Raw genomic sequence first — 27791 nt, forward strand, 5'->3', positions numbered from 1 at the left:
TGAGGGGAGATATGATACAGCTCTATAAAATAACGAGTGGAGTTGAACGGGTAGATGTGAAGCGTCTGTTCACGCTTTCCAAAAATACTAGGACTAGGGGGCATACGAAGAAGCTACAATGTAGTAACATAGTAGATGACGGCAGAAAAAGACCTGCATGGTTCATCCAGTCTGCCCAACAAGATAAAACGAATCGGAGAAACTTTTTCTTCACTCAACGTGTAATTAAACTCTAGAATTCATTGCCAGAGAATGTGGTAAAGGCGGTTAGCTTAGCTGAGTTAATAAAAAGGTTTGGACGGCTTCCTAAAGGAAAAGTCCATAGACCGTTATTAAATGGACTTGGGGAAAATCCACTATTTCTGGGATAAGCAGTATAAAATGTTTTGTACTTCTTTGGGATCTTGCCAGGTATTTGTGATCTGGATTGGCCACTGTTGGAAACAGGATGCTGAGCTTGATGGACCTTTGGTCTTTCCCAGCATGGCAATACTTATGTACTTATCTCTTATTCTTTTTTCAATAATTTTTTATTGTTTTATTCTTTTGTCAATGTGTTTCAAAAACATTAATGATCAAGTAAATGGTTAGCAGAACAATAACAGAATGAAAATAATGCAAAAAATGAAAATTAATGAAATGAGTTACAGAAATTGTCAAATGGTGCCCACAGTTTTTAAAAAAATTAGAATAGTTATGAAGTTTAAATGCTGCTTCTTCATAGTTTTGAACAGCGCAAAGATGGTTCCACCACTCATACATACTGAGGGTAGAATTGTTTTTCCAATGATAGACAATGAGATGTGAGGCAAGAACTAGCATCAAATCAAACAATTTCCTGAACATTTCAGATCTTGTCAGATTTGGAGTGGATCCTCCACTCAAACTTTTCTCTCTTATTCTATCTGTTTAGTACTTAATAATTGACCAAACTGGCTTGAAGACAGAGTTTATTATTATGGGCTTATTTTACAAAGCAGTGCTACTGATTCCTGCGCGGCAAATGAGAGGAAGCCCATAGGAATTGAATGGGCTTTCTTTCATTTGCCGCACCGAGAATTGGTAGTGTGGCTTTGTAAAAGAAGCCCCTATGTGATGTAGCTTTTTTTTTTTCACTGTTGCAATTTGTTCTGTACAACCAGCTGACTGAAAAAAAAAGAATATATATTTTTAAAATAATAAATATGAGTTTACTTTTGGCTTATTCTACTTCATAGAAATCAGCATTTTTTCAAAAGGTACCAGAATGACATGAAACGATGCAGATGTAAGTTAAGATAAGGATGCTCACTAACATAGATGTGCTTTGAACAGATTCACAAGTTCTGTCTGGGTCTACCACTTCAACACCCCTCCCACCTCCAGATAATCATGTCCGGGTTTTGTCCCACTGCAGGCACAGAGTTGCAGTGATGATGTCCCTTGAAAAAGCAGGGGGCCTCACCAGACCATTCCGGGCTCGGTAGATTTGGATGAGGTGGCATCCCTAAGTTCTGTGGCCTCCTGAAATTCAGAGTTGCCAAGTTACCCAATTCTGTGCTGGAGATTTTTGGGACAGTCCTGAATTTTTGATTTCCTCTGGCTGATGCATTTACAATTACAGCACTAATTTCATTAGGCGGGCACAGATACTACAAAGCCCACCTTTCTTTAGGATGTATAGTAAAAACCAGGACTGGCCAAAAGTCTCCAGTCTGGAACTGGCTAACTTGGCATCTCTGAATTTCCCTTTGAGAAAAGGTTATCAATAGAAACCAAACAAAATAAAACATGGAAAAGAAAATAAGATGATACCTTTTTTATTGGACATAACTTAATACAATTCTTGATTAGCTTTCGAAGGTTGCCCTTCTTCGTCAGATCGGAAATAAGCAAATGTGTTTGCAGATAGTATATATAAGAGAAACATCAAAGCATTACTTTGACAGTCTGACAGAGTGGGAGGGTGGGGGTATGCATGGGGACATCAAAGCATTTCATTGATATTCTAACAGGATGGGTTTTTGTAGGTGAGAGGAGGGTGATAAACAGAGAACTACAACTTTATGGTTTATAATGGGCTAGAAAACCCAGATCCTTATTAAGTCCTGTCTGTTGGGTGTACTTTGGAAAAGTAAAGCGCTAAGGGAGCCGGGCACGACTTACAGTGGAGTTAAAAAGTACTAACCTGACCAAGTCAGTCATGCAAGAGCCAACTACAACCAGCTCGGGGTCTCCCTGTGCCTGAGAGGACATGGTGAAGGAGGGCCCGATCGCACAACACACTCACACACAGGGAAGGAAATCGACAAGAAAGCGGACTCGGATGCTCTCGCTAGAGAGATCTGGCCTAAGCGAAAGTGAGTCTAGCGGCGCCTGGCACAGTGAAAGGCCCCGACTCGGCTTAGGCGCTCCTCACACTGCCAGACAGCAGTAGGGAACAGAAGGCCCATTCGGGGTTCTCCGTTCCGTGCACGAACCACAGCCCGTAACGCGCTGCCGCCATCGCTTCCTCTCCTTCTTCTGCGTTCCCTTGTTGGCTGAGGCGCAATCCGAGTCAGGCGCGGCTCCAGGCAGCCCGGCATCATTCCAGTTGCTGTTCGCATTCGGAAGCGCAGTATATAACAGGACCAGCCCATTATATGAGACTTTTTCTGTAGTAAGTGTGCGACAGATAAGTTGCTACATTCTATGAATTAACACCCTCTTCTGCACTTGCTGCTTGTTCATTTAGTACAATAAAAGAGGATCATGAACTGATTTTTTTTTTTTTTACATGGTAAGAGTCCCCACCGAAGGAGGAGGGGGTCTTTGTTTTTCTGAAACGGGCCAGAGAGTTTAATCAACTTTTAAAAATCCTACTCTCAACCTGACGTCAAACTATCAGCCTGTCTCTAACCTTCTGCTATTGGGTAAACTCATTGAGATAGTACTACAGAAGGTTATTGATGACAGTCACGATGTTTTAGGTGTCCATCAGTGACGTACGGTTAATTCTGAGATCCTCCTGTTAGTTTCACTTGTCATTTCCTGCTTTGCTATTTAGAGAAGCCTGGAATGGTGTATTTTCTGTTTGTAGATATGCATTTGATTCAGTTAGATAGGCTTAGATTATTTGAACTTGGAATGGGCTGAATAGTATTAAGTTTATTTAGATATTTTTTATCTGGTCATACTCAGCAGGTCTGGTTGAATCAGGGGTGTCCAGTTGGGTGAGGTTCAGAATGGTGTGTTCCACAAGTTTTTGTTTTATCCACAGTGCTTTTTAGCATACACTCACATATTCTAATCTTCCCCCCCCAAACAGTTTAGGTGTTTTTTTTAAATTTATTTTTATGCTGCTGATAATATGAACCTTTTACACCTTCACACAGACCACATTGACTGGTTGATCAGGAATGGGCTGGTGGGTTATCTTTTGGAAAACATGCTTTCATTTCAGACAAATGTCTCTAATTTTCCAGACCATGTGATGTTTGGTGAGATTTCTGTTCAGGTATGGCCAGTAATATATTATCTGAGAGTGCTGCTGGATAGCAATTTGACCGTGCACTGACATATTTGAAATGTAGTAAAAGGAGTATTCTACAAGCTTTGCCTCCTATGATGACTAAAGTCCTTTTACTTAGCCAATGATATTTGATCAATACTAAGCTGTGATTTTGGCCATTCTGAATAATTGCAATTCATTTATTTATTTATTGTGATTCATTACCGCCTTTATGAAGAGATACACCAATAAAAGTGTGGCAGTTGGTCCAGAATTTGGTGGTGTGGATGACTTTAAGGTATACAGCATGTTACCTGTAGTATAAACAAGTTACCCTGGTTACTGGTGAGCTTTTGAAAGGGTGTCTTATTTAGAGGCCCCTTTTTCTAAAGTGTTACCTTGTGGTAAATTGAACTACTGCAGGCCTAACTCTGGCAGTAGTTCTACCCCAGCATGTGGTATTTCCGGTGCTACTGGAAATTCCAGAAAAATATTACCGCAGGGGGTTACCTGGCAGTAATCAGGCAGCACCATGGTCTGTCTAGTTACTGCTGGGTTTATTTATTTATTACATTTGTACCCCGCCCTTTCCCACATACAGCAGGTTAGCATGGGAGCCCTTACTACCACCTCAATGGGTGGCGGTAAGCACTCCTCCTGAAATAGTTGCGCGATAAATGCTAACCGTGCATGGCCATTTATTTTTTCGGGCTTTTTACCCACAGTGGTAAAAAGGGCCTCAGTGCGCAGCAAAAATGGCTGCTGCTGCATGCGGTGGGCCTCTTTTACTGCAGCTTAGTAAAAGGGTCCCTTGGAGACTTGCTTAGTTTGCTTTTCTTAGGTATATCAAATCATGTGTACTTTACAGCCTTTACAACAGGGTTTGTTGAAATGCTTGTCTTTTAATGTGCTCTGGTGAGGATGTATTGATTCATGCTTTCAGGTGTGGAAAAACTTATTGAATCCATTCCTGTTTTAGTAGGATCTCTTGGACTTTAAGAAGAACCTGAGAGTGCTTTTTTTCTATTTGGCATGTAGTTCAGGGAAGGTTAGAATGATGGTTGAGTTTGGGATGCTTTATTAACTGTGCTTATGTTTTATTGGTGCTTTTATCAGGTTTTATTTTGTTGATTGATTATTGGTACTATTTTCCTATAATTGGATGAGCTAGGTAGGCTATTATTAGTAATAATATTACATATAGAATTGGGATTTGGAGAAGGAGGAGAAAAATATAGATAAAAGCAGATTGCTTGGTAAATGAAGTTGGTAGGAGGGCTATAGGGGGAGGCAAAAAATCAAGAAAGGTAGCACAGATCTGCTGAGCGAATAAAAAGTTGAACTTTTACATGGAAGCAGATGTTGTACTTTGAGAAGGTGGGTTAAATTTCCATAATGACAGAGGAAGATAAGTCGTGGAAGTGATTTTCAATAGAATGTACATAAATGATTCCATGGAGAAGTAGTTCAGTGGTTGACTCATGAAAAGCAACTTGTAATATTGTAATCTAAATGTGATGCAAGAGCAGATGTACATCTTGATACTGCGTGTTTGGAAAGCAAGAGAGATCAGCATGTTTTAGTAGTATGTTGGATGTACTCAGAGGAGAAAGAGAAATGAAAGAACCCCCAAGGTTGTGTCCTGAGGGAAATAGGAGGATAACACTGTTATCCAAAGAGGCTGAAAAAGAGAGAGGATAAATGTCTTGAGGGGAGGGGCAGTTGTCCTCAGTGACACCAAGATTGTTTTTCTTGGGTCGGGACCTCTGACTCGGAATCCAGAATTTTGTAGCTGGGATTATTTTTCCCTATGTGTATCAATTTGCATAGGGTACATTACATTTCAGCTGCCATTTAGATTATCCATTGGTCTAATCTGACAAGATCTTCTGCAAATCCTCAAAATCCTCTACTGTTTTAATGATTTTGAATAATTTTGTGTTGGCTGTAGATTTGATCACTTCGCTCATCGCTCCTATTTCCAGATTGTTAAGGTCCCAGTACAGACCCTTTGGTCACTCCACTACTGACTCTTTTCTATGTGCTGACTCATTCCCATTAAGTTGTATTTGTCTGTGTGGTTAGTAATTTTTTTTTTTTTTTGGTACAGCTTTTAAAATTGTTCTTGACACAGATCTCTAGGTTCACCAGTCTATACTTTCTTGAATCATCCCTCAGCTCTTTTTAAAGACTGATATTTCATTGGCCACCTTCCAGTCCTCAGCTATTGTGGACAGTTTTAAATGATACATTACAGAAGCTTCCTGTAGAGGCAAAAACTTCTTAATAAAAAGATTTTCAGGTATGTTAGAAGCAGAAAGCCTATAGGAAAGTCAGTTGGACTGTTGGGAATAAAAGGGGCACTTGGGGAGGATAAGGCCAAAGCGGAGAGACTAAATACATTTTTTGCTTCAGTCTTTAATGAGGAGGATGTAAGACAGCTACCCATAAACAAAGCAAAAAAATCTGGAGACAATCTCTCAAATCAAGCTCAGTTCAATAACTAATAAAAACATGGTAAATTGATTTAAATTTTTATGTGCTCAGAAAAAATATATAAAAATTGTGAACAATATATATAGAGAGCAAGTGAAGACTATATGGATGGACTACTGTATTTTTCAATCATCGCACATCCAGAGGCTTGATATATAATATAAAATAGATAAGTAATACTTATCTCACTCAATATTCAACTGATTCCTCTTGGTACAGGTATATATCCACACATTCGTCCATCCATATGAAACAATGCTAATTAATTATCCTACTCCTGACACACAATGTGTTTCTCATTACATTTCTTCAGGGAACCTCACTGTAAACAATTCTTACAAACTGGTGCAAATTCTATAAACGTCTATATAAACTTAGGCAGCTGTTAAGGGCCAGGCTGCCTCCAGGCTAACTGACAAAAAGTGGCAAACAATATATACTAATATATCAGACCCACCCAGGAAATATACAACAAAAAGTTCCAGGCAATCAGATCAATCCCCATAGAGTCTTATCACACACTAACAAATTTAAAAAATCTGTCTAATCAATTTCTTGATTTACTCCGAAAGGGGAACAGTATTTCAATGAAATATAAACCATCGTTCCTTACAGAGTAGAGCTCTCGCTACATCACAACAGTGAGGAAGAGCTACCCATGCCAGAAATGGTGTTTAAAGGTGGTAATATGGAAGACCTGAAACAAATTTGGTGAACCTGGAAGACATAATAGACCAAATTGACACGTTCAGTGGTTCCCAAACCTGATCCTGGAAACATCCACAATGAATGTTCATGAGAGAGATCTGCATACAGTGGAGGCAGTGCATGCAAATATCTCTCATGAATATTCATTGTGGATATCCCAAAACTCTGACTGTCTGGGGTGCCTTCAGGATCAGGTTTGGGGACCACTGGACACGTTAAAGAGCAGCAAATCTCCTGGACCTGATGGTATACACCCCAGACTACTAAAAGAACTGAGATCTACTATGAGTAATCTGTAACGTATCAATGAAATCATCTGTGGTATCCTGAAGGTTGGAAAGTAGCTAATGTGATGCCAGTTTTAAAAACAAGTTCCAGCGGTAATCTGTGAAACTATAGACTGGTGATCCTGATGTCAGTGCTGAGAAAAATGGTGGAAACTATTTTATAAAGAACAAAATTACTGAACACAAGATAAGCTTGGAATTCAAATGTGCGTGGGATAAACACAAAGGAATCTTGTTTAGAAGGAATGGATCCACGGAATCTTAGTGGAGATTAGGTGGCGACGCCGGTAATTGGGACGCGAAACCGGTGCTGGGCAGACCTACGGTCTACACCCTGATCGTGACTGAATAGATATGGATGGGCTGGAGTGTAAATTTTGATGTTAGCGTCAGAACTTAGTACAAGAACCGTGCTGGGCAGACTTCTACAGTCTGTGCCCTGAGAATGGCAAGGACAAATCAAACTCTGGTATAAAGTATCACATACCATGTAAAATGAGTTTATCTTGTTGGGCAGATTGGATGGACTGTACAGGTCTTTATCTGCTGTCATTTACTATGTTACTATACCTGGTGGGCAAAGATGACAGCCTGGCCAACAGAGTGAGCAGGATGATGCTACTACAGGAGTAGTCTCTCAACTTGTGTGTTCCCGGAAGCTCTCTCTGCCACTCATTTCAAGAACAAAATTTCTCAGTTCTACTCCAGACTGAGATCACACAGAATACTAGCACTGGATGCCTTTCTTCTCAGTTGGAGGAAAGGCCTTTTTGTATACATATCATCCCCTACCTCTAGCCATGGTACATGCAACCAATAGAGGTAGAAAATGTCTTGAAAGATTAAGAAACAAGGAAGGGGGGCTCTTGAATTTTCCAATATCTCCTGTAGATAATTAAAGAGGCATTTATCAAAGATCATGCAAGTGCCCAAGGAATCAACGATCTTGTATCTCATGCCTACTATGTTATACCTTTGAGAGGACAAGGTGATGGTGGTTGAAGGCCTTACTAATTTTTTGGAAAGTTCACAACGGATTATATCTGATGAAGCTACTTTGATTGTGTTCTTCACAAAGCTGGCAGAAATTGAATACTTAATCCGTTTCCACCCTACAAATGCCATTTTTATTTGGTTTGGAAGATTTTTGTTGTTGTTTTTTTCTCCAGGCCTTTTAGGTCAAATGCTCTCAGGCTCTGGGGCTATTTTTTCTTTCAGTTTACTTGTGTATATATATATATATATATATATATATATATATATATATTGTTAAGACTTGTTCGCAGTAGTTTTCTTTGTTCAGATCCAGAGCAGCTGCAAAGTTTTCTGGATGCTAGGATTTCTACTGTATCTAAGGTGAATTCTTCATCACTTAATATGATCTCAGTGATTAAAAAAATATTTTTTTTCCTTTGTTTTCTGTGGGGTGCTGTGACCCCATGCATTTCCTTTGCTCCCTCTTTCCACATATTTGTGATTGGCTCAAGAGCATTATTGGTGAACTTCCTTATTTTCCCTTTGGAGTCCTTTTACTAAGGTGCGCTAATGAATTTAGCACATGCTAAAGACCCTGTTTACTAAGCTGAGGTGTAGATGCACTAGCGTTTTTAACGTGCTAAAAATTAGTGGTAGCGCACTAACACTAGAGACATCCATAAGAATATCTAGGTATCTCTAGCCATTAGCATGTATAAAAATGCTAGCACACCTTAGTAAACAGGGCCCTAATTGCTAAGAAGCCCATAGGTATAAAATGGGCTTCTTAGCATTTAGTGCACGCTAAATCTGTTAGCACACCTTAGTAAAAGGACCGCTTTGTTTATTGGTTGTGGAATTGTTCCCAGTAAATATGTAATAGTACTCTTATTTTTGTGAAATGATGTAATTTAAACAAATAAAAAAAAAACCTTGGTTAAACTTGAGTGTTTGTTAAAAACTTAGCACCTTTGGGCAACAGTTCAGGTTGCTTTGTGTAAGCATTTTGCCTGCATGACTTTTTCTCTTTTGTTTTCTGCTTTCTGAAGTTCCAGGAAAATTATTTTAAAGTTGTATAAGCAAACATTTGCTGGGGTTTTTTTTGTACTTTTTATTTTGCCTTATTTGGGTCTTAGACTTAAATCTAGCTTTTACAAATTGGAAATTACATTATAAAAGTGTGACACCAAGACTTGTTTATGTTTATTAAAATTTCCTATACTACCCTTTCTGAGCATGCAGGCCAGGGCAGTTCACAACAGGCTAAAATGACATATAATCAAGAAAAAGAAAAGACCTCCATTGCAGACAGAAAAGAAGCAGGCAAATCGAGAGCAGACATTCCTGTGTCCTAAAAACTTGGTAAAAATAATAAGTTTTTAATAGGGATTTAAAAGTCCTAATAGAAGGCTCGGCTTGAATGAATGGCAGGAGGTTGTTCCAAAGTTTAGGTCCTAGGAAATAAAAAGTGGTATGCCTAGTAGATTTTAGATGGGCCTGTTTGTGAGGAGGGGAGAACCAATGGTGGGAGTGAAGTGAACGAAGAGACCTGGATGCGGTGTAGGGAATAGTCAGAGAAGAGAGGAAGGCAGGATAACCAGTGTAATAAGTTCTGTGAACTAAACAGAGAACCTTAAAGAAGATCCTATAGTGAAATGGAAGCCAGTGAAGATGAAAAAATATGGGAATTACATGATCTGATCATTTTGCTGAGCATAAAAAGCGAGCGGCAGAGTTATGTAAAGTACAAAAATGTTTTTAGTAGGACTTTGGCAAGCTGGTGAAGATGGTGTTACAATAGTCCTGTTTCAAAATAACAAAGGTGTGCACCGACAAGTGCAAGGAAGCAAATTCAAAGTGGGAGTGAATAGACCGAAGTTTTTGGCGTGAACAGTAGCCAGACTTAACAGTTGAAATGTGCTGAGAAAAGGAGAGTAGCGAGTCAAGAATCGCACCGAGAGGACGATCAAAAAGAAGGAGGGGGGTAGAAGGAGGTGACAGAAGGCCAGTCACCCAACAGGTGACGGACTTGTCAGATTTGAGAATCAGTCTATGTGCTGAAGGCCAGGTTTGAATAGTATGAAGATAGTGCTGAGTTTTGGTGAGATCAATATTGGAGTACAGAAAATGGGAAGACCAACAGGATGTTATCTGCGTATATGTAAAAACTGATTTTGAGCTCTTAGAGAAGGGAAGCCAAAGGATTAAGAAATGTGTGGAAAAGAAGAGGGGATAGCACAGATCCTTGAGGAACACCGCTGAAAATTTTTTTTGGGGGGGGGGAGAAGAACCCACAGAAACAGCAAAGTAACCACCTGTGAGAAAAGATGCAAACCAGTCTAGAGCTGAGCCAGAAATACCAATCTCAGAAAATTCACTTCAGAAGAAGGGAATGATCAAGACATCAAACACAGTGGAAAGGTCTAGTGAGATGTTGCGTTTATCCAAGGTCACTTAGTAGGGAAATCAGGACAGACTGAGTGTCGTGGTGACAAAAACCCACCTTGTGGGGATGGAGAACCAGAATATCTTCCACAAAAGAGTTGAGATGAGTATAAACAATCCTCTCAGTCAACTTAGATGGAAAACAGATATTTGAAATCAAGTGATAGTTGCTAGGGTCACTAGCAACAAGATGGAATTTTTTGAAGATTGGGCAGATGAGGGCATGTTTCCAGTAAGAGGGAATCAAACACACAGAATTGAATCAAGGACGTGCTATGGACGTAATCTACTTAGATTTCAGCAAAGCTTTTGACACGGTTCCCCACAGGAGGCTCTTTAATAAACTGGACAGGCTGAAGATAGGACCTGAAGTGGTGAACTGGATTAGGAACTGGTTGACGGACAGAAACCAGAGGGTGGTGGTGAATGGAATTCGCTCGGAGGAGGGGAAGGTGAGTAGTGGAGTGCCTCAGGGATCGGTGCTGGGACCGATTCTGTTCAATATATTGTGAGTGACATTGCCGAAGGGTTAGAAGGTAAAGTTTGCCTTTTTGCGGACGATACTAACAGAGTGGACACCGGGGAGGGAGTGGAAAACATGAAAAAGGATCTGCGGAACCTAGAAGAATGGTCTAAGGTTTGGCAATTAAAATTCAATGCAAAGTGATGCACTTAGGGAGTAGAAATCCACGGGAGAAGTATGCGTTAGGCGGGGAGAGTCTGATAGTTACAGATGGGGAGAGGGATCTTGGGGTGATAGTATCTGAGGATCTGAAGGCGATGAAACAGTGTGACAAGGCGGTGGCCGTAGCCAGTAGGGTTCTGGGCTGTATAGAGAGAGGTGTGACCTGCAGAAGAAAAGAGGTGTTGATGCCCCTGTATAAGTCGTTGGTGAGGCCCCACCTGGAGTATTGTGTTCAGTTCTGGAGGCCGTACCTTGCTAAGGATGTAAAAAAAATGGAAGCGGTGCAAAGAAAAGCTACGAGAATGGTATGGGATTTGCGTTACAAGACGTATGAGGAGAGACTTGCGGACCTGAACATGTATACCCTAGAGGAAAGGAGAAACAGGGGTGATTTGATACAGACGTTCAAATATTTGAAAGGCATTAATCCGCAAACGAACCTTTTTTGGAGATGGGAGGGCAGTAGAACGAGAGGACATGATATGAGAGTGAAGGGGGCAGACTCAAGAAAAATGTCAGGAAGTATTTTTTCACGGAGAGAGTGGTAGATACTTGGAATGCCCTCCCGCGGGAGGTGGTGGAGATGAAAACGGTAGCGGAATTCAAGCATGCGTGGGATAAACATAAAGGAATCCTGTGCAGAAGGAATGGGTCCTCAGAAGCTTAGCCGAGATTGGGAGGCGGGGCTGGTGTTTGGGTGGTGGGGCTAGTTCTGGGCAAGACTTCTACGGTCTGTGTCCTGAAAATGGCAGATACAAATCAAGGTAAGTTATACACAAGAAGTAGCACATATGAGTTTATCTTGTTGGGCAGACTAGATGGACCGTGCAGGTCTTTTTCTGCCGTCATCTACTATGTTACTATGTTACATAGATTAATACATTTTGAAGATAAGATGTGGGTGGAATACTGGAGTGGAGCTTGGGTTGGATTTTGGCTCTCTGGGTAGGGATGTGGTTGTGGTACTGGAAGGGTGTATAGAAGTGCGCAGTTGTGACTGAGTGCATTTGGGTGTGTGTGACTGCATGGGTAATGAGTGACTGGTTGCAGTATGTTTGCAAGGATACACCCATATCTTTGTCTGAATAGATATGGGTGAGAGGTGGGTTTGAGATGGGTCTGTGAGTAATGGGGTGTGTATAAGTGTGCCATTAAGGTTTGTGTGTGTATGTTACATGTTTGTGAATGTGTTTTGTGTGTACTGTGTGGATAACGCCTCTTAACTCCTGTATGTATGCTTTGTAATCTGCCAATAATTTCAGATTGGGTGGAACAGAAGTGTTTAAAATAAATTTCTTCTTGTGCTGGCAGGGTTGTTGATTTTACTTGCACCAGGTTCCTTCAGCATAGTATGGGTCCTATTATGCAGTTGAACTTTTAGTTTCAGAAGTAAAGCATATGCAGTTCTTATGTCCATGTGCTTCTAAAACTAAACTAGTCTATGAACAGGCAGACAGTGGAAGCCTACAGAAAAGGTATTCTTACCTGTATGAAACATACCTCAAAAAGAAAATGATTGTAACCATTGTTGTAGGTCAATATTACTCTCACCTATTTTCAGCTTTTTGCGTTATTTTGAATGCATTTGAAATAATGTTTTTGTTGGGGCACACCTGTCATAAATTGATGTTCACATTTCACAACATACTTCCCAGGAGTTTTCATTCCACTTCTTTCATTTAAAAATAGGTTCATTTTTTCAGAGGTCTATTATAAGCTGTTTTTATACATGTCCTCAGATCATATCTAGTACTTATGTAGAGCAGGGACATGTTTCTGTATTAAAGGAAATCTGTAAGGCAGTTATCAGGGAGGGGGGGTGCCTTTTGCATACCTTCAAGTGAACACTATATGGCATTGTGAAATGAGTTCTCCAAGCTAGTATTAATTCCATCCTATCTGTACTGATGTGGTGTGACCCATGACTCATTGATATTGATTGTGAGGGAGCGTAATAGAAGAGGAATATTCAGTCTCATTATTTCCTACATAAGGAACTCATTCATTTTCCCACACTATTGTATGAGTAGAAAAATACTTCATACGGGGGTGGGCATCATGTAGCAAGAAGTGGGAACCTAACATGGAAGTCAAGTGGTCTGAAGGCTTCCAGATGCTGCTTTTTTGTTGCATTTCCTAAGTGGCAGCATATACAAATTTTGATTGTTAATAGTGTTAATGGAAAGGAAACCTGGCTACAAGATAAATTCATAGTCTAGTGCCACAAATAATAGGAATCAATTACTAACAGGGATCGGTTGTCTGGACTTTGACATCTTGCAGCTAGTACAGCAAACTTTGCAACACTGCATCAACTCCACTTTTTATTTGATCCTTTTGAAAGGGTTCAACCAGTATTTGAGTAAAAAGCATTAAGATTAGTACTTGAGTTGTTATCAGCCCAAGGCACAGGGGTTAAGACCGGTGCACTAACATAGCCTAAATTGAATTCACTTACCGTGACATGAAGCACACAACCTCCATGAACTTAATCAAAGATGCAGGGTTGCTTTGAAATGTGCTAGGAAGGAGTGATGTATATGCTGAAAACTGGTTTCAAGAAATTATACCTGCGTGGGAGATTAAAAATAAAAAAGATGCAGTGAACCATACCTGCTATACCTCATAAAAAGTCCTTGAAGGATGTATTTCATGCCACTAGAGATGAAAGCTTGCTGCAAAGAGTGATTCTTGCTTAGTGCTTTGAAGTGGGGAAAGTAAATGATGTTCATAATGGAAATGCATTTTTCATTCATTTATTCTACAAATGCACACTTAAATTCTAAAGATAATGCTATTTATTACTATTTAACATAATTATGAAGTTTATTTTTACAATTTTACATTTATTTACGAGTACACCTAGTGTACTGATCCTGAGAAATCTTCCTCTCAGTAAAACACAATAAAAAAGATAACTTTGTTTTTCTTCCTATCAACAACAAATATAAAATAGAATCAACACTAAAGACCCCCTGAGACTAATGATGAAGAATTAAAAAATACAAAACTCTTTTGTTGTTTATGAGATCCAAAAGTCTCATTTTTTTCTGAAAAGTCAGTTAGTCTAGGGTGCCCGGTTGGTGTCCTGGCATGTTAGGAGGACCAGTGCAGTACAAATTATGGCTCCTCCCATATCCAATTGGCTTGCATTTGGACGTTTTTGACAAGGACATCTTTGGTTTCGAAAAATCACTGAAAGTCAAAGACATCCATGTCTAAGGACTTCCAAATCCAAGGACGTCCTTGGTGTTTTCGAAACGAAAGATGGACGTCCATCTTTTTTTCAAAAATACGGTTTTCCCCACCCCCGGATTTGGACGTTTTACAAAGACTTCCTATCCCAAGTTGGACATTTCTTTCGAAAATGCCCCTCTTTGTAAAATGCCTTCTGAAAATCCAAATACACAATATCAACTGGCTCACCTGTGTCCACATGTTTATTCACCCCTTCAAAGAAAGCAGATTGGTGAGACAAGATCTGCCTTGGCTAAAATCTATGTTGGCTTTGTCCCATTGATCTATGCCTATGTATATGTTCAGTAATTTTATTCTGTAATAATAGTCTCCGTCATTTTGCCTGGCGCCAATGTCAGGCTCACCAGTCTATAATTTCCTAGGTCACCTCTGGAACCCTTTAAAAAATGATGTTACATTGGCCACCCTCCAATCTTCTGGAACCACATTTGTTTTTAAGGATAAATTAAGTATTACTAATACTATCTCTGCAGGTTCATTTTTAGTTCTATCAGTACTCTGAGATGTATACCATCTGGTGCAGTGATTCTCTACTCTGTAGTTTGTCACATTGCCCTATTATATTTTCCAGGTTTATAGAGATTTGTTTCAGCTCTTCCATTAAATAACATTTATGGCATGGGTATCAACCCCATCTTCCCCATAAAGACTGAAACAAATAATTCATTTAGTCTCTCCGCAATGGCCTTGTCCTTCCTGAGTGCCGCTTTTATCCCTCGATCATCGAGCGGTCCAACTGATTCTTTTACCGACTTCTTGCTTCTAATATATCTAAAAAAAAGTTCTTATTATGTTTTTTTTGCCTTCAAGGCAATCTTCTTTTCAAAGTCTGTCTTTGCCTTCCTCATCAGCACTTTGCATTTGACTTTCCGATTATGCTGTTTTTTATTATCTTCTGTTGGGCAGACTGAATGGGACTGTTCAAGTCTTTATCTGCCTTTATTTACAATGTTACTATCCTTTTTTTATTTTCTGAAGGATGATCTTGTAGCTCTAATAGCCTCCTTCATCTCACTTTTTAACCATGCTGGCTGTTGTTTGGCCTTCCTTCTGCTTTTTTTTAATACGTGGAGTATATCTGGTCTGGACTTTCAGTAGGGTATTTTTGAACAGCATCCATGCCTGATGTAAATTTTTGACCTTTGCAGCTTCTCATCTAAGTTCTTTACTATTTTCCTCAAAATCAAATCTTATCATGTTATAATCACTGTTGTCAAGTGGCCCCAGTACCATTACTTCTTGCACCAGATCATGCGGTCTACTAAGGACTAGATCATAAATTGTTCTCTCTCGTGATGGTTCCTTGACCAGTTGTTCTATAAAGCAGTCATAAGTACATAAGTAGTGCCATACTGGGAAAGACCAAAGGTCCATCTAGCCCAGCATCCTGTCACCGACAGTGGCCAATCCAGGTCAAGGGCACCTGGCACGCTCTCCAAACGTAAAAACATTCCAGACAAGTTATACCTAAAAATGCGGAATTTTTCCAAGTCCATTTAATAGCGGTCTATGGACTTGTCCTTTAGGAATCTATCTAACCCCTTTTTAAACTCCGTCAAGCTAACCGCCCGTACCACGTTCTCCGGCAACGAATTCCAGAGTCTAAGTACACGTTGGGTGAAGAAAAATTTTCTCCGATTCGTTTTAAATTTACCACACTGTAGCTTCAACTCATGCCCTCTAGTCCTAGTATTTTTGGATAGCGTGAACAGTCGCTTCACATCCACCCGATCCATTCCACTCATTATTTTATACACTTCTATCCCTTTTTGCCCTCCTTATCTCCTTGATTTCATCTAGGAACTTCACCTCCCTAGCCTGCCCTGATGTTACAGTTATCCAGTCAATATTGAGGTAATTGAAATCAGAAGATTAAAACCAAAAATTAGAATGTTTATATACCAGCTACATGGGTGAGAATCAAGAACACACTTAATAGCTATCCATGAATTTTTAAGAATAGCCCAAAATACAAATAGTGGAGAAAAAAGACCTCAGATAACTCATAAACCACCTACTCAATTGTAGCAGCATAACAATCCATCATAGGTTAGAAAAAAAATTTCCACTAAATAAATTTTGCATATATTTACAATTCTCCACAAATAAGCACATAAGCACTGCCATACTGGGAAAAGACCAAGGGTCTATCAAGCCCAGCATCCTGTCTCAGACAGCGGCCAATCCAGGTTTCAAGAACCCGGCAACCCCCCCCCCCCAAATAATAATAATAATTTTTTAATAATGTTCAATGGACTTTTCCTTCAGAAATCTGTCCAAACCCCCCTTAAACTCTGTAAGACCAGCTGCTGTCACTACATTGTCCGGCAATAAGTTCCAGAGTCCAACTACACACTGAGTAAAGAGAAACTTTCTCCTATTTGTTTTAAATCTACCATATTCTAGCTTCATCTTGTGTCCCCTGGTTCTGTTATTGTTTGAAAGTGTAAACAAACGCTTCACATATGTCTGCTCTACTCAGCTCATTATCTTGTAGACTTCTATCATATCACCCCTCAGCCGCCTTTTCTCCAAGCTGAAGAGCCCTAACCTCAGACTTTCCTCATAGGGAAGTCATTCCATCCCTTTTATCATTTTCGTTGCCCTTCTCTGCACCTTCTCCAGTTCCTTTATAACTTTTTGAGATGCGGCGACCAGAATTGGACACAATATTCGAGTTGCGGTCACACCATGGAGCGATACAATGGCATTATAACATTGTGTTTGTTTTCCATCCCTTTCCTAATAATACTCAACATTCTGTGCGCTTTCTTAGCCGCCGCAGCACACTGAGCAGAAGTTTTCAACGTCTTATCAACGATGACTCCCAGATCCCTTTCTAGGTCTATAACTCCTAACGCGGAACCCTGCATGACATAGCTGTAATTCGGGTTCCTCTTACCCACATGCATCACTTTGCACTTGTCAACATTGAACTTCATCTGCCACTTGGACGCCCAATCCCCCGGTCTTGCGAGGTCCTCCTGTAATCTTTCATACTCCTCCTGCGACTTGACGACCCTGAATAACTTTGTGTCATCTCTAGGTCATTTATAAATATGTTAAAAAGCAGCGGTACCAGCACAGACCCCTGAGGGACCCCACTAACTACCCTTCTCCATTGAGAATACTGCCCATTCAATCCTACTCTCTGCTTCCTATCTTTCAACCAGCTCTTAATCCATAGTAATACCCTATGTCCGATCCCATGACTCTCCAGTTTCCTCTGGAGTCTTTCATGAGGCACTTTGTCAAACGCCTTCTGAAAATCAAGATACACAATATCCACCGGCTCCCCATTGTCCACATGTTTGTTCACCCCCTCAAAAAAATGCAGTAGTTTGGTGAGGCAAGAGTTCCCTTCACTAAATCCGTGCTGACTTTGTCTCATCAGCCCATGTTTTTGTATGTGCTCTGTAATTTTATTCTTAATAATAGCCTCTACCATTTTGCCTGGTACCGACGTCAGACTTACCGGTCTATAATTTCCCGGATCTCCTCTGGAACCTTTTTAAAAAATCGGCGTAACATTGGCTACCCTCCGGTTTTCCGGTACCACACCTGATTTTAGGGATAGATTGCATATTACTAATAGTAGCTCTACAAGTTCATTTTTCAGTTCTACTAATACGCTGAGATGAATACCATCTGGTCCTGGTGATTTACTACTCTTCAATTTGCAGAACTGACCCATTACATCCTCCAAGTTTACAGAGAATTAGTTTAGTTCCTCTGACTCGCCTTCTTCAAATACCCTTTCCGGCACCGGTGTCCCTCCCAAATCCTCCTCGGTGAAGACCGAAGCAAAGAATTCATTTAATTTCTCCGCTATGGCTTTTGTCTTCCCTGATCGCCCCTTTAACACCACTTTCGTCCTGCGGCCCAACCGGTTCTTTAGCTGGCTTCCTGCTTTTAATGTATCTAAAAATTTTTTTACTATGTATTTTCGCTTCTAACGCTAACTTTTTTCAAAGTCCCTTTTTGCCCTCCTTATCTCTGCTTTGCATTTGGCTCGGCATTCCTTATGTTTTATTATTTTCAGTCGATTCTCTTCTCCGTTTTCTGAAGGATTGTTTTTTGGCTCTAATGGCTTCCTTTACTTCACCGGCTGACGTTTGGTCTTTTTTCCTCTTTTTCTAATACGCGGAATATATTTGTCCTGTACCTCTAGGATGGTGTTTTTGAACAGCATCCACGCCTGATGCAAGTTTTTTACCCTGTGAGCTGCTCCTTATGTGGCTTGTCAAATGTGGCTTGAGTATATGAAATGGGAACTGTTCAAATTCAAAACTAACAATACAATGCAACAATTATAGTACACTTAAATCAGTCTGCTCATGGGCATTCAACAATGGCGCTGTACTGGATTCTCCAGAGTTAGATGACGTTAATAATCTTTTAAGTGCTGACATACCATTGCCATTTTGGAAAGTATAGTGCTGGTGGTTGCCTTCCCACAGGTAGTGCTTCGCTTTTGACCTTCAGCTGTTGCTGGAATTCCAACTTTCTGCACTTCAGTGTCTGATGAAGATGCCGAAGCAGATTTTTGCAGATATCATTTTGATATCAGCGATGTCCTTGATGACTTGATGTTATTGGCCTGTATCCTTTTGTTGTGGCTACACATACCACAGGAATGTCTTTTGATGTCGCTCTGGAAGTTTTTCCCAAAATTCCAGGGTTCCAGACAGGCTGGGTTGATGTGACCGAGAGTCCTTATCCAGGGTTGCCCATATTCCTTTGCTTGCAACAATGAGGTTGCCATCTGGCTTTTCTATAAAGGTCACATTCTTTTTCTTTCAGAAAGGCATGTCTGGGCAAGAGTCTTTAGCACAGAGCACTGTATATTCTGTTAGCTACATAGATTATATCACATCTGGTATAAAGTCTGCAATACACTGGCTGTATTGTGGCAAGGGGTTTTTACCCCTGCAATAGTATTATGATCCAAGATTGCATCATATAACTGCTTACATGAGGTTGGCAAGGTAAGCTGCTGACTGCCCTGTTTATGATGCTAGTGTTTAATCATGAAGAAGTGGAACCCACGCACAATGTCAGATACAAATCTGACCGACTGGATGGACCATACAGTTCTTTATCTGCTGGCATTTACTATGTTACTTTGTGATCGTTAGAAGATCTGTTTATACCTTTTTAGGCACTACCTGAATACCCTCTTAGTGCTGTGCTTTATGTAAGCGAGAGGTGTTTAGTGAATACAGCTGTGCTTGGGAATTAAAGTATGGCTTTTATTTGACTCAAATTAATAGGTACACAGATTAATTAGCAATTTAAATTAAGGTCTGATTAAAGAAATATGTAGAAACTTACAATCTCTGTGCTTCAGTAAGATGTTATCTTTTATGCTTTTTTTTTTTACTTTTATTTATATAGTTTTTTACATTTACATTCCCAACATAAATGTAATGGTAATATTCGAAAAAAGACAAAATAATAATTGAAAATTATAACCAAAGTAATCCATTCCCCTTTAACTTTGTCCACAATTCACAGATCCAGATACTAAGCAAAAAGAATAAAAGAAAGGAAACTGTTAGATCATTGGAACATGAAGAGCACTACTAATCCCGCTAATCAACGTACTAGCATATTAACACTGGGGTGCTGCCAAAGGCACGTTAACATTTTCTTTAGAATTAATAAATTGTAGCAACTTTTGGGGATCAAAGAAAGCATAATTATTTGTGTGTAGGGATACAAGGCATCTACAGGGAAATTTCAACTTAAACAGTGCTCCTAAGTTGAGAACTCTTGTTTTATATACCATAAATTCTTCTCTTCTGTGTATCCCTTGCCAAATCAGGAAAAATCTGAATCTTACACCCCAAAAAACCTGCATTAGCATGGTGAAAGTAAGCCCGAAAAATGTTATTCTTTCCATCTCTAGCGCAAAGGTAACCAATGGTGTGGTCTGTTCTGCCATCATCTCCAATGAACTTTCTAAAAATTCAGTCAGATTGAATTCTGGAAGAGTTTGAGGCTGTCCATTAGATATTTTTGAAGCTCCTGTTATGTACTGGGCTCTAGCAATAGACAGAAAGCCCTCTGCCGGTATTTCCAGTACTTCTCCAAAGTATTTTTTTAACATCTCTGAAGCTGGAATTAACTGCGAAAGTTTATAAACCTCAGATTGTTCCTAGTTTTCAATGTATTCAAGCTTATATGCGTGAATATCCTTCTCCTTAATTAATATAGATGTAACATTTTGAAATTTGGTAACCTCCCCTTCCAACATTGCTACCTTATTTGATTGTTCTTGAAGATTTTCAGATAGATTCCGAGAAGATTGTTTAAGTTCCATTACATCTCCCCGAAGGGAGTTAGAAATAGTTAGACAAGTAGTGTTTAAACCTTGGATTGCATCCCAAAGCGATTCCAGAGTTACCACAGCCGGCCTTACCACTCCTTCGTTTCCTTTAGGAGTATCACTTCGGGCTAAAGACGAGGAATTCTGCTCCTCCGTTGTTATTTTGCTTGAAGTTGAGAGGCGCTAATGGGTCCCCCCTCTCAGCAAATGAGGGTTGCATTCCACCAATCACCTCCGTCTGCTGCTTCTCTGTCAGTGCCAAGACACATCCAGGTCGCGGGGGGGGGGGGGGGGGGGGCTCGATGCACCCTCTATGCTATGGTCCGCGTCGAAAGACACGGATCCCGTCAGAGTGGGCGTCTGCTCTCCGAGCGCTCTCACCCCGAAGGTCTCTAAGGTAGTCTGGCGCACAGCGGGACCTGTAGCTAGGTTTGGGGAGGTAAGAACCTTAGCTTTCCCCTTCTTTTTCCCTATGCTGTTATTCAGGGGAGCTCCTGGCGTCTTTCCCTCTCAGATTCTCGGGAGCTACGAGACGCTTACACAGCTCCAGTCGCCATCTTTGATCCATCTTTTATGTTTCTACACAGAATGGCTACCTTATATTTATTCTAGCTTACCCCTTTTTTGCTTGAATAGACTTAGACTGTGCTATTTGCTGTCAGGCTAGTACTGTTCTAAAAAGAGTCTGATTTAAAAACAAAATTTCAGTGCAATAGTGTTTTTGATGTTAGCTCAATTTATATGGGAATTTCTCACCTCTTTCCAGGGAGAGATTCTTCCTTCCCCTTCGGCAAGACATCTTTCTCCATGACACATCTTTCCAATCCTTCTGCTGGGCTGCAGACACCTTTTTTCACATATTCCAACTCACTTTCCCACTTATTCTTACACTGCCTTTCTCTCAGTCTCTTACTCACTCACTCAGGCTAATATCCAGGAAATCCCATGTTATATAGGATTTGTCTCCATAGCCATTAATGGTTTCTCCTGTCATTGGCTGTTGACAGACTAACATGGAAGTAACATAGTAGCATAGTAGATGACGGCAGAAAAAGACCTGCACGGTCCATCCAGTCTGCCCAACAAGATAAACTCACATGTGCCACTCCTTGCGTATACCCTACCTTGATTTGCACCTGTCGTTTTCAGGGCACAGACCGTATAAGTCTGCCTAGCACTATCCTCGCCACCCACCCCGCCTCCCACCACCGGCTCTGGCACAGACAGTATAAGTCTACCCAGCACTATCCCACCTCCCAACCACCCGCCCTGCCTCCCACCACCGGCTAAGCTTCTGGGGATTCCTTCCTTCTGAGCAGGATTCCTTTATGTTTATCCCATGCATGTTTGAATTCTGTTACTATTTTCCTCGCCATCACCTCCCGCGGGATGGCATTCCAAGCATCCACCACTCTCTCCGTGAAAAAATGCTTCCTGACATTTTTCTTGAGTCTGCCCCCCTTCAATCTCATTTCATGTCCTCTAGTTCTACCGCCTTCCCATCTCCGGAAAAGGTTCGTTTGCGGATTAATACCTTTCAAATATTTGAACGTCTGTATCATATCACCCCTGTTTCTCCTTTCCTCCAGGGTATACATGTTCAGGTCAACAAGTCTCTCCTCATACGTCTTGCAACGCAAATCCCATACCATTCTTGTAGCTTTTCTTGGTACCGCTTCCATTTTTTTTAACATCCTTCGCAAGATACGGCTTCTAAAATTGAACACAATACTCCAGGTGGGGGCTCACCAACGTCTTATACAGGGGTATTAAAACCTCTTTTCTTCTGCTGGTCACACCTCTCTCTATACAGCCTAGCAACCTTCTAGCTATGGCCACCGCCTTGTCACACTGTTTCCTCGCCTTCAGGTCCTCAGATACTGTCACCCCAAGATCCCTCTCCCCATCCGTACCTATCAGACTCTCACCGCCTAACACATACATCTCCCGTGGATTTCTACTCCCTAAGTGCATCACTTTGCATTTCTTCGCATCGAACTTTAATTGCCAAATGTTTGACCATTCTTCTAGCTTCCGCAGATCTTTTTTCATGCTTTTCACTCCCTCCGGGGTGTCCACTCTGTTGCAAATCTTGGTGTCATCCGCAAAAAGGCAAACTTTACCTTCTAACCCTTCAGCAATGTCACTCACAAATATATTGAATAGAATTGACCCCAGCACCGATCCTTGAGGCACTCCACTACTCACCTTTCCCTCCTCTGAGCGAACTCCATTTACCACCACCCTCTGGTGTCTGCCCATCAACCAGTTCCTAATCCAGTTCACCACTTTGGAGCTTGGCAATTCATGATTGGCTTAATGAGGATTATGTCATGGGAATTGGTCCTATGATGTAAAGGCCTAGCCAGCTTAAGTATACACAACCCATTCTCTGATAGGTCCATCAAAGGGGAGTCTCCGCAGACCTACCTTTTTACCACTTTCATGTGTGAGAATAATTGTCCGAGATCATCATGTCCCTACTTACCTTGCACCATGGTTCGTCTATCCCATGATCTCACCTAGAGTAAATTGTCCAGCTCCACATTGCAGTGCTCTTTGGCATACCGGCCTGGATCAATAATGCTGACAGCTTAATTCTCCTAAAAATACAGTTCAGGCCTGGCCTGAACAACTAGAGAGTGAAGCTTAATTTTACCTAACTTTCCTGTAGCCTATAGGCCCAAAGCTACTCCAAAATCAACCATAACTTGATGATGGAATTGCCTGTAAGGTTCATATGTTACTAAAGCATGAAGTTCACTTACTCTCCTAGCTGAAGTGATCACTTCTAGAAAAACTAATTTCCAAGTTAGGAACTTCAGAGATGTAACGTCCAGAGGTTCAAAAGGAGATTTCATAAGGGAAGCAAGCATCAAAGATTCAGGGGCTGCTGCTTCATTTAAAACCTCATTTATAGATCTTTCATGAAATGAATTACCATGCATGACTATGAAGCTGGAAGGTTATCCACCAGCATATGATAAACTGACAGTTCACTGAGGTGTTTCCCTAATAGACAAGGTTTGAAGGCCAAGACAATACAAGTAGTATAGGTATTGGAGTAATGTTGTAGGGAGGACATGGTCTTTAATAAAATACCATATGGAAAATCACTTCCACTTGAAAACATATGTTCACTTAGTGGAAGGTTTCTGAGCAGCTATAAAGATGAGCTGTGGAGCATCAGGAGTAGACACTAAAGACAGCTCAATTTCCGGGCTGTGAGGGCTAGAACCTCAGATCTGGATGACGAATGTGATCCTCCTGCTGAGGTTTTAGTGCTGGGAATTAAAGCAGCTAGAGAGGAAGTAGAACTTCCAGGTTCTCAAGAAGAGCAAACCAGTTCTGTTGAGGCAGTATGGCACTTTGAGAATAATAGTGCTTCAACTTTGCTGGAACTTGGGTAGAACTCTTGGCATAATTGGAATTTGAGGATGAACATAGAGGTACGGCCAAGTCCATGGAATTGTCAAGTCATCTGGAGGTAGGTGTAGGGGAAGAGGCATAATGGAACAGTAGAGAGGAATCTTTGTATTTTCTTCACTGGCAAAAAGGTCATTCTGATGTGTTCCCCACTCCTGAAAGAGTATTTAGAAGAGTGTTCCTTTTCAATCCTGTTTACAGAAAATGTCTATTACAAGTTGGTAGCATTGTCTTATCATTCTAGGAGCTCTCTGTGGTTCCACATTCATTGTGTGTGTTGTTTTTGCTTTTAATTTATAGGGTTTATTAGATTTTGATTCTGAAGTGGAGAAGATATTAAAATGTCACCTGAAGTTACCTTGAGTAGAATTTCTCCAGCACTTTCTCCATTTATATCAAGTGTGGTCAGAAATGGAAAAGTAGGATTGGATTCTACTAACTGTTTGAGAATTACAGACCTCAAATCTGGGTAAGTATTGGTTTATCACAAAGAAAGTGTGCCCTTTATTTGACGTTTTCGACATGTTTTATGTTTCCATCTTTTCTGGAGTAGATTGATTCGTTATCAAAAAGCTTTTTATTTTTTTTACATCTTTTTGATGTTTTCTGTTTGACAACCTCTGCTATGCTGTGAGATATAACGTCCTGAATAAATTGCTTATAGCACTAACTCTTGTATTTCTCATATTTGGCTCTGTTGTGAACCTAACCATTTTGAAAAACTGTTTTCTATTTCTCTTCAATGCATTAGGATAAAAACACACTAAGTAAAGATAGAATGTAGATATTAATATTAAGGTGGATTGCTAAGCACTGTTGATCAGTAGTGAACGATGACATTTAAAGGCAACTTCAGTCCAAAATCGGGCATTTCTGATACAGCAGATCACTGGGCTGCCATTTAAGATGTATGTTTATGTTGGTTGCCGTGCTAGAGATGGGGTGCTGCTGTTCTAGAATCCTCTCCCATGCTAGTAGTTTCTGCCTTATTAAGCTGTTAGGGCAGCTGAGTGGCCATCTTATTCAAAATGATTTAACCTTGCCTGGCTTTACCACTGATATTTCAGGGGAACTTAACCAGACAGTACTGCTGAATAGTAGCTGTGATCGCAGTGGCACCATCTGGTTAGTGCTGGGTCGGTCCAGGGGCAGAGTCAAATGCTAAAGAGTAGTAGTAGATTTTCAGTCTGCTAACTGGATAAGTGCCCACATAAAGTTAGGGCAGCAAATAGGTTTGTGTGAATATTGGTTAGCACCCAGATAACTGCAAGTGGGTGCACATGACCTGCAACATTATATTTGTAGGTAGTTTAAAGACATTAGTAAGCAAAATACAACTATTATAGAACACTGCAGCACCCTTAATATTCTCAGTTTCTAGATCTGAATCAGCTACTTCGCTTCTTGAGAAGCTTCATTGGCTTCTGATTGAAGCAAGGTCTCAGTTTAAATTTTGCTCTTTTGTCCATAAAATATATGGGTTAGCTATCTTGCTAACTGGGTCAATTTATTTTGTTCTAATTCTGCTTATAGAATGTGTAACTTAATGTTGCTGCAGCTTCCTTCTATTAGCTTAGGTATACATCTGTATTTAATTCTTCATTACGTTATCAGACACCAGTAGTTTGGAATCTTTTACCTCTGGAAATTCGTATTATTTTGAATTATTTGTTTTTTTTTTGTAAAATGCTAAAATCGTTATTTGAGAAATGTTTTGAACTGATCAGGTGTTTTGCGGACTAGGAGCACTGTATAGTATAGTATATTCAGTGCCAGTGCCTGGATTAGGCCCAGCATTGAATATCCAGATCTAATTCAGCTGGTGGCTATCATCACCTTTAAAATTTGTGAGACATGAATTTAGTCAGTATGAAGTGGTGAGACATTCTGCCTCTTGGTGTTCTGCAGGGGTTCAGCACACACTGTTATTTCTATTTGCTATGTATATTCCTTGATATTCCTTCTATGTATTAGTTGTTTTTGTATCTATATTTTTATTAGTATTTTATATATTTTTTATATGTAAACCGCTTTGATGGTATGTCCTTAGGTGGTTAATCAAATAAATAACCTTGAGCCTTGAAAACTGCTGACTGCCACCGGCTGAATATTGGGAGGGGGGCGTAATTCTTATAGCCCCTTATTGACTGAGGCAGATTTGGTTCCCTCTTCTTCTAGAACTCTCTATAAGAAGATCCATAAGCCTGGAGCTTTCTCTGGTTCTGGTTATACAGCATCAATGATGCCTTATCCCAGTAACAAGTCTCTAGCCCTCACAACTTGGATGTTAAAAGGGTAACTTTAACATCCCTAAACTTAATGGACAGTATTACAGGTTCTTCTGGCTTCCAGGAGAGTTTCCACTAGAAGATCATACAGTGTTAAATGGAAGAGGTCTTTTTCTTTTCTGAGGTTTTCTAAAGCTTAGAGGATAAAGAATAACTTACTTTTCCCTGAATAGTTCTTTTTCATATCAAGTGTCAGTAATTTGGAACATTCTACCTAGAGATCGTCAACCTCAGCTTTAGTTTCCTGCTGCTACTTGAACATCTGTTTAATTTCTTTGTTAATTGTGTCTTTAGACTTTTTTGGATTACATAATTGTATAATTGAGAAATTTCTACTCCCTGGTTTGTGTTGCAACTATATTTTTGTAATCCGCTTCAGATTCCAGGGTTGAATTGGCGGAGTATAACCGTATAGATTGTATTGTAATGCTGTCTGGTGTTAAGGAAAGGCCCTAGATCCCTTTTTCTGTCCCACACAAAAAGTGTGTGAATAACTTCTACATATTTCAGTTGAGTTTAAAAGCCAACTCTGTTAGGGTACATCATCACTACTAGGGGTGGCCCTGAGGTGAGGGCTGAGATGCCCCCCCCCCCCCCCCCCGGTCATGGTCTGGCATCTCCCTCCTTTCTTCTTCAGTCCCCTTCCTCGAGCCTACCTTTGTTTTCCAAAAGATGGTGGCAGCAGCAATTCCCATAGGCTGCCCTGCTGCCGGCACTAGCCTCTTTTCTCTACTGTGACCCACCTCTGAGGAAACAGGAAGTTATGTCAGAGGCGGGCCACAGAAGAGAGAAGAGGCAGGGCAGCCAATGGGAATTGCTGTCACTGCTGCCTTTTAATAAACAAAGGTAGGCTTGGGGAAGAGGATTGAAGAAGGAAGGGGGGAGATGCAAGACCGCAGCCAGTGTGGGAGGATATGCTGCTCCCGGAAGATTGCCGCCTCAGGCCCCCACTGGAGGTGGCCTAATGGTAGGGCCACCAGTGATCACCATATAGAATTTAAATTGCCTTTTTGATTTATGTGGGGCTTAATTATATTGAAGCCTTCCATCAAGTCTCCTGCAATGTCATAGGACCTCAACGTTGTTTTAACTCAGCTGATCAAAACTCCTTTTGAGCTGCTTAACATCTTCCACATCTTCCAACTGCCTTCCTGCAGCCAGAATATGGTCCTCCTCCTCCAAACTAACATTAGACTTGGTCAAACACTATTTACTCAAATATGCATCCTCTAAATGCATACTTGATTCATGTCCCAGTTACCTCTTAAAATCAGCTCCTGAACTATTTACACAATCAAGCCCATTTTCAAAGCACTTAGCCTCCCAAAGTTCCATAGAAACCTATGGAACTTAGCCTCCCAAAGTGCTTTGAAAATATGCCTCAATGCCTACAATCAAAATTTATTTATTTATTTATTTACAG

At 40.5% G+C, this 27791-nt stretch overlaps 2 protein-coding genes across 5 annotated transcripts in view; one reads left to right on the forward strand and one right to left on the reverse strand.

Moving 5' to 3' along the window:
• The window catches only part of RBKS (ribokinase), a 250625-nt gene extending 248287 nt beyond the window's left edge, over nucleotides 1-2338 (reverse strand). For both annotated transcript variants that reach the window (XM_030195886.1, XM_030195887.1), the window contains exon 1: nucleotides 2168-2338. In XM_030195886.1, coding sequence (XP_030051746.1) covers nucleotides 2168-2235 — 68 coding nt within the window. In that variant the 5' untranslated portion in view covers nucleotides 2236-2338. The remainder of the gene's footprint in view (nucleotides 1-2167) is intronic.
• A 231-nt stretch (nucleotides 2339-2569) lies between these two features.
• BABAM2 (BRISC and BRCA1 A complex member 2) overlaps nucleotides 2570-27791 on the forward strand; it is a 582320-nt gene continuing 557098 nt past the window's right edge. The window contains exons 1-2 of one of the 3 annotated variants that reach the window (XM_030195882.1): nucleotides 2570-2638; nucleotides 24381-24549. In XM_030195882.1, the coding sequence (XP_030051742.1) occupies nucleotides 24422-24549 (128 nt within the window). In that variant the 5' untranslated portion in view covers nucleotides 2570-2638; nucleotides 24381-24421. The other 2 variants (XM_030195883.1, XM_030195885.1) reach the window with 2 other exon arrangements.

Source organism: Microcaecilia unicolor, chromosome 3 (genome assembly GCF_901765095.1).
Source record: "Microcaecilia unicolor chromosome 3, aMicUni1.1, whole genome shotgun sequence".
Taxonomy (NCBI): domain Eukaryota; kingdom Metazoa; phylum Chordata; class Amphibia; order Gymnophiona; family Siphonopidae; genus Microcaecilia; species Microcaecilia unicolor.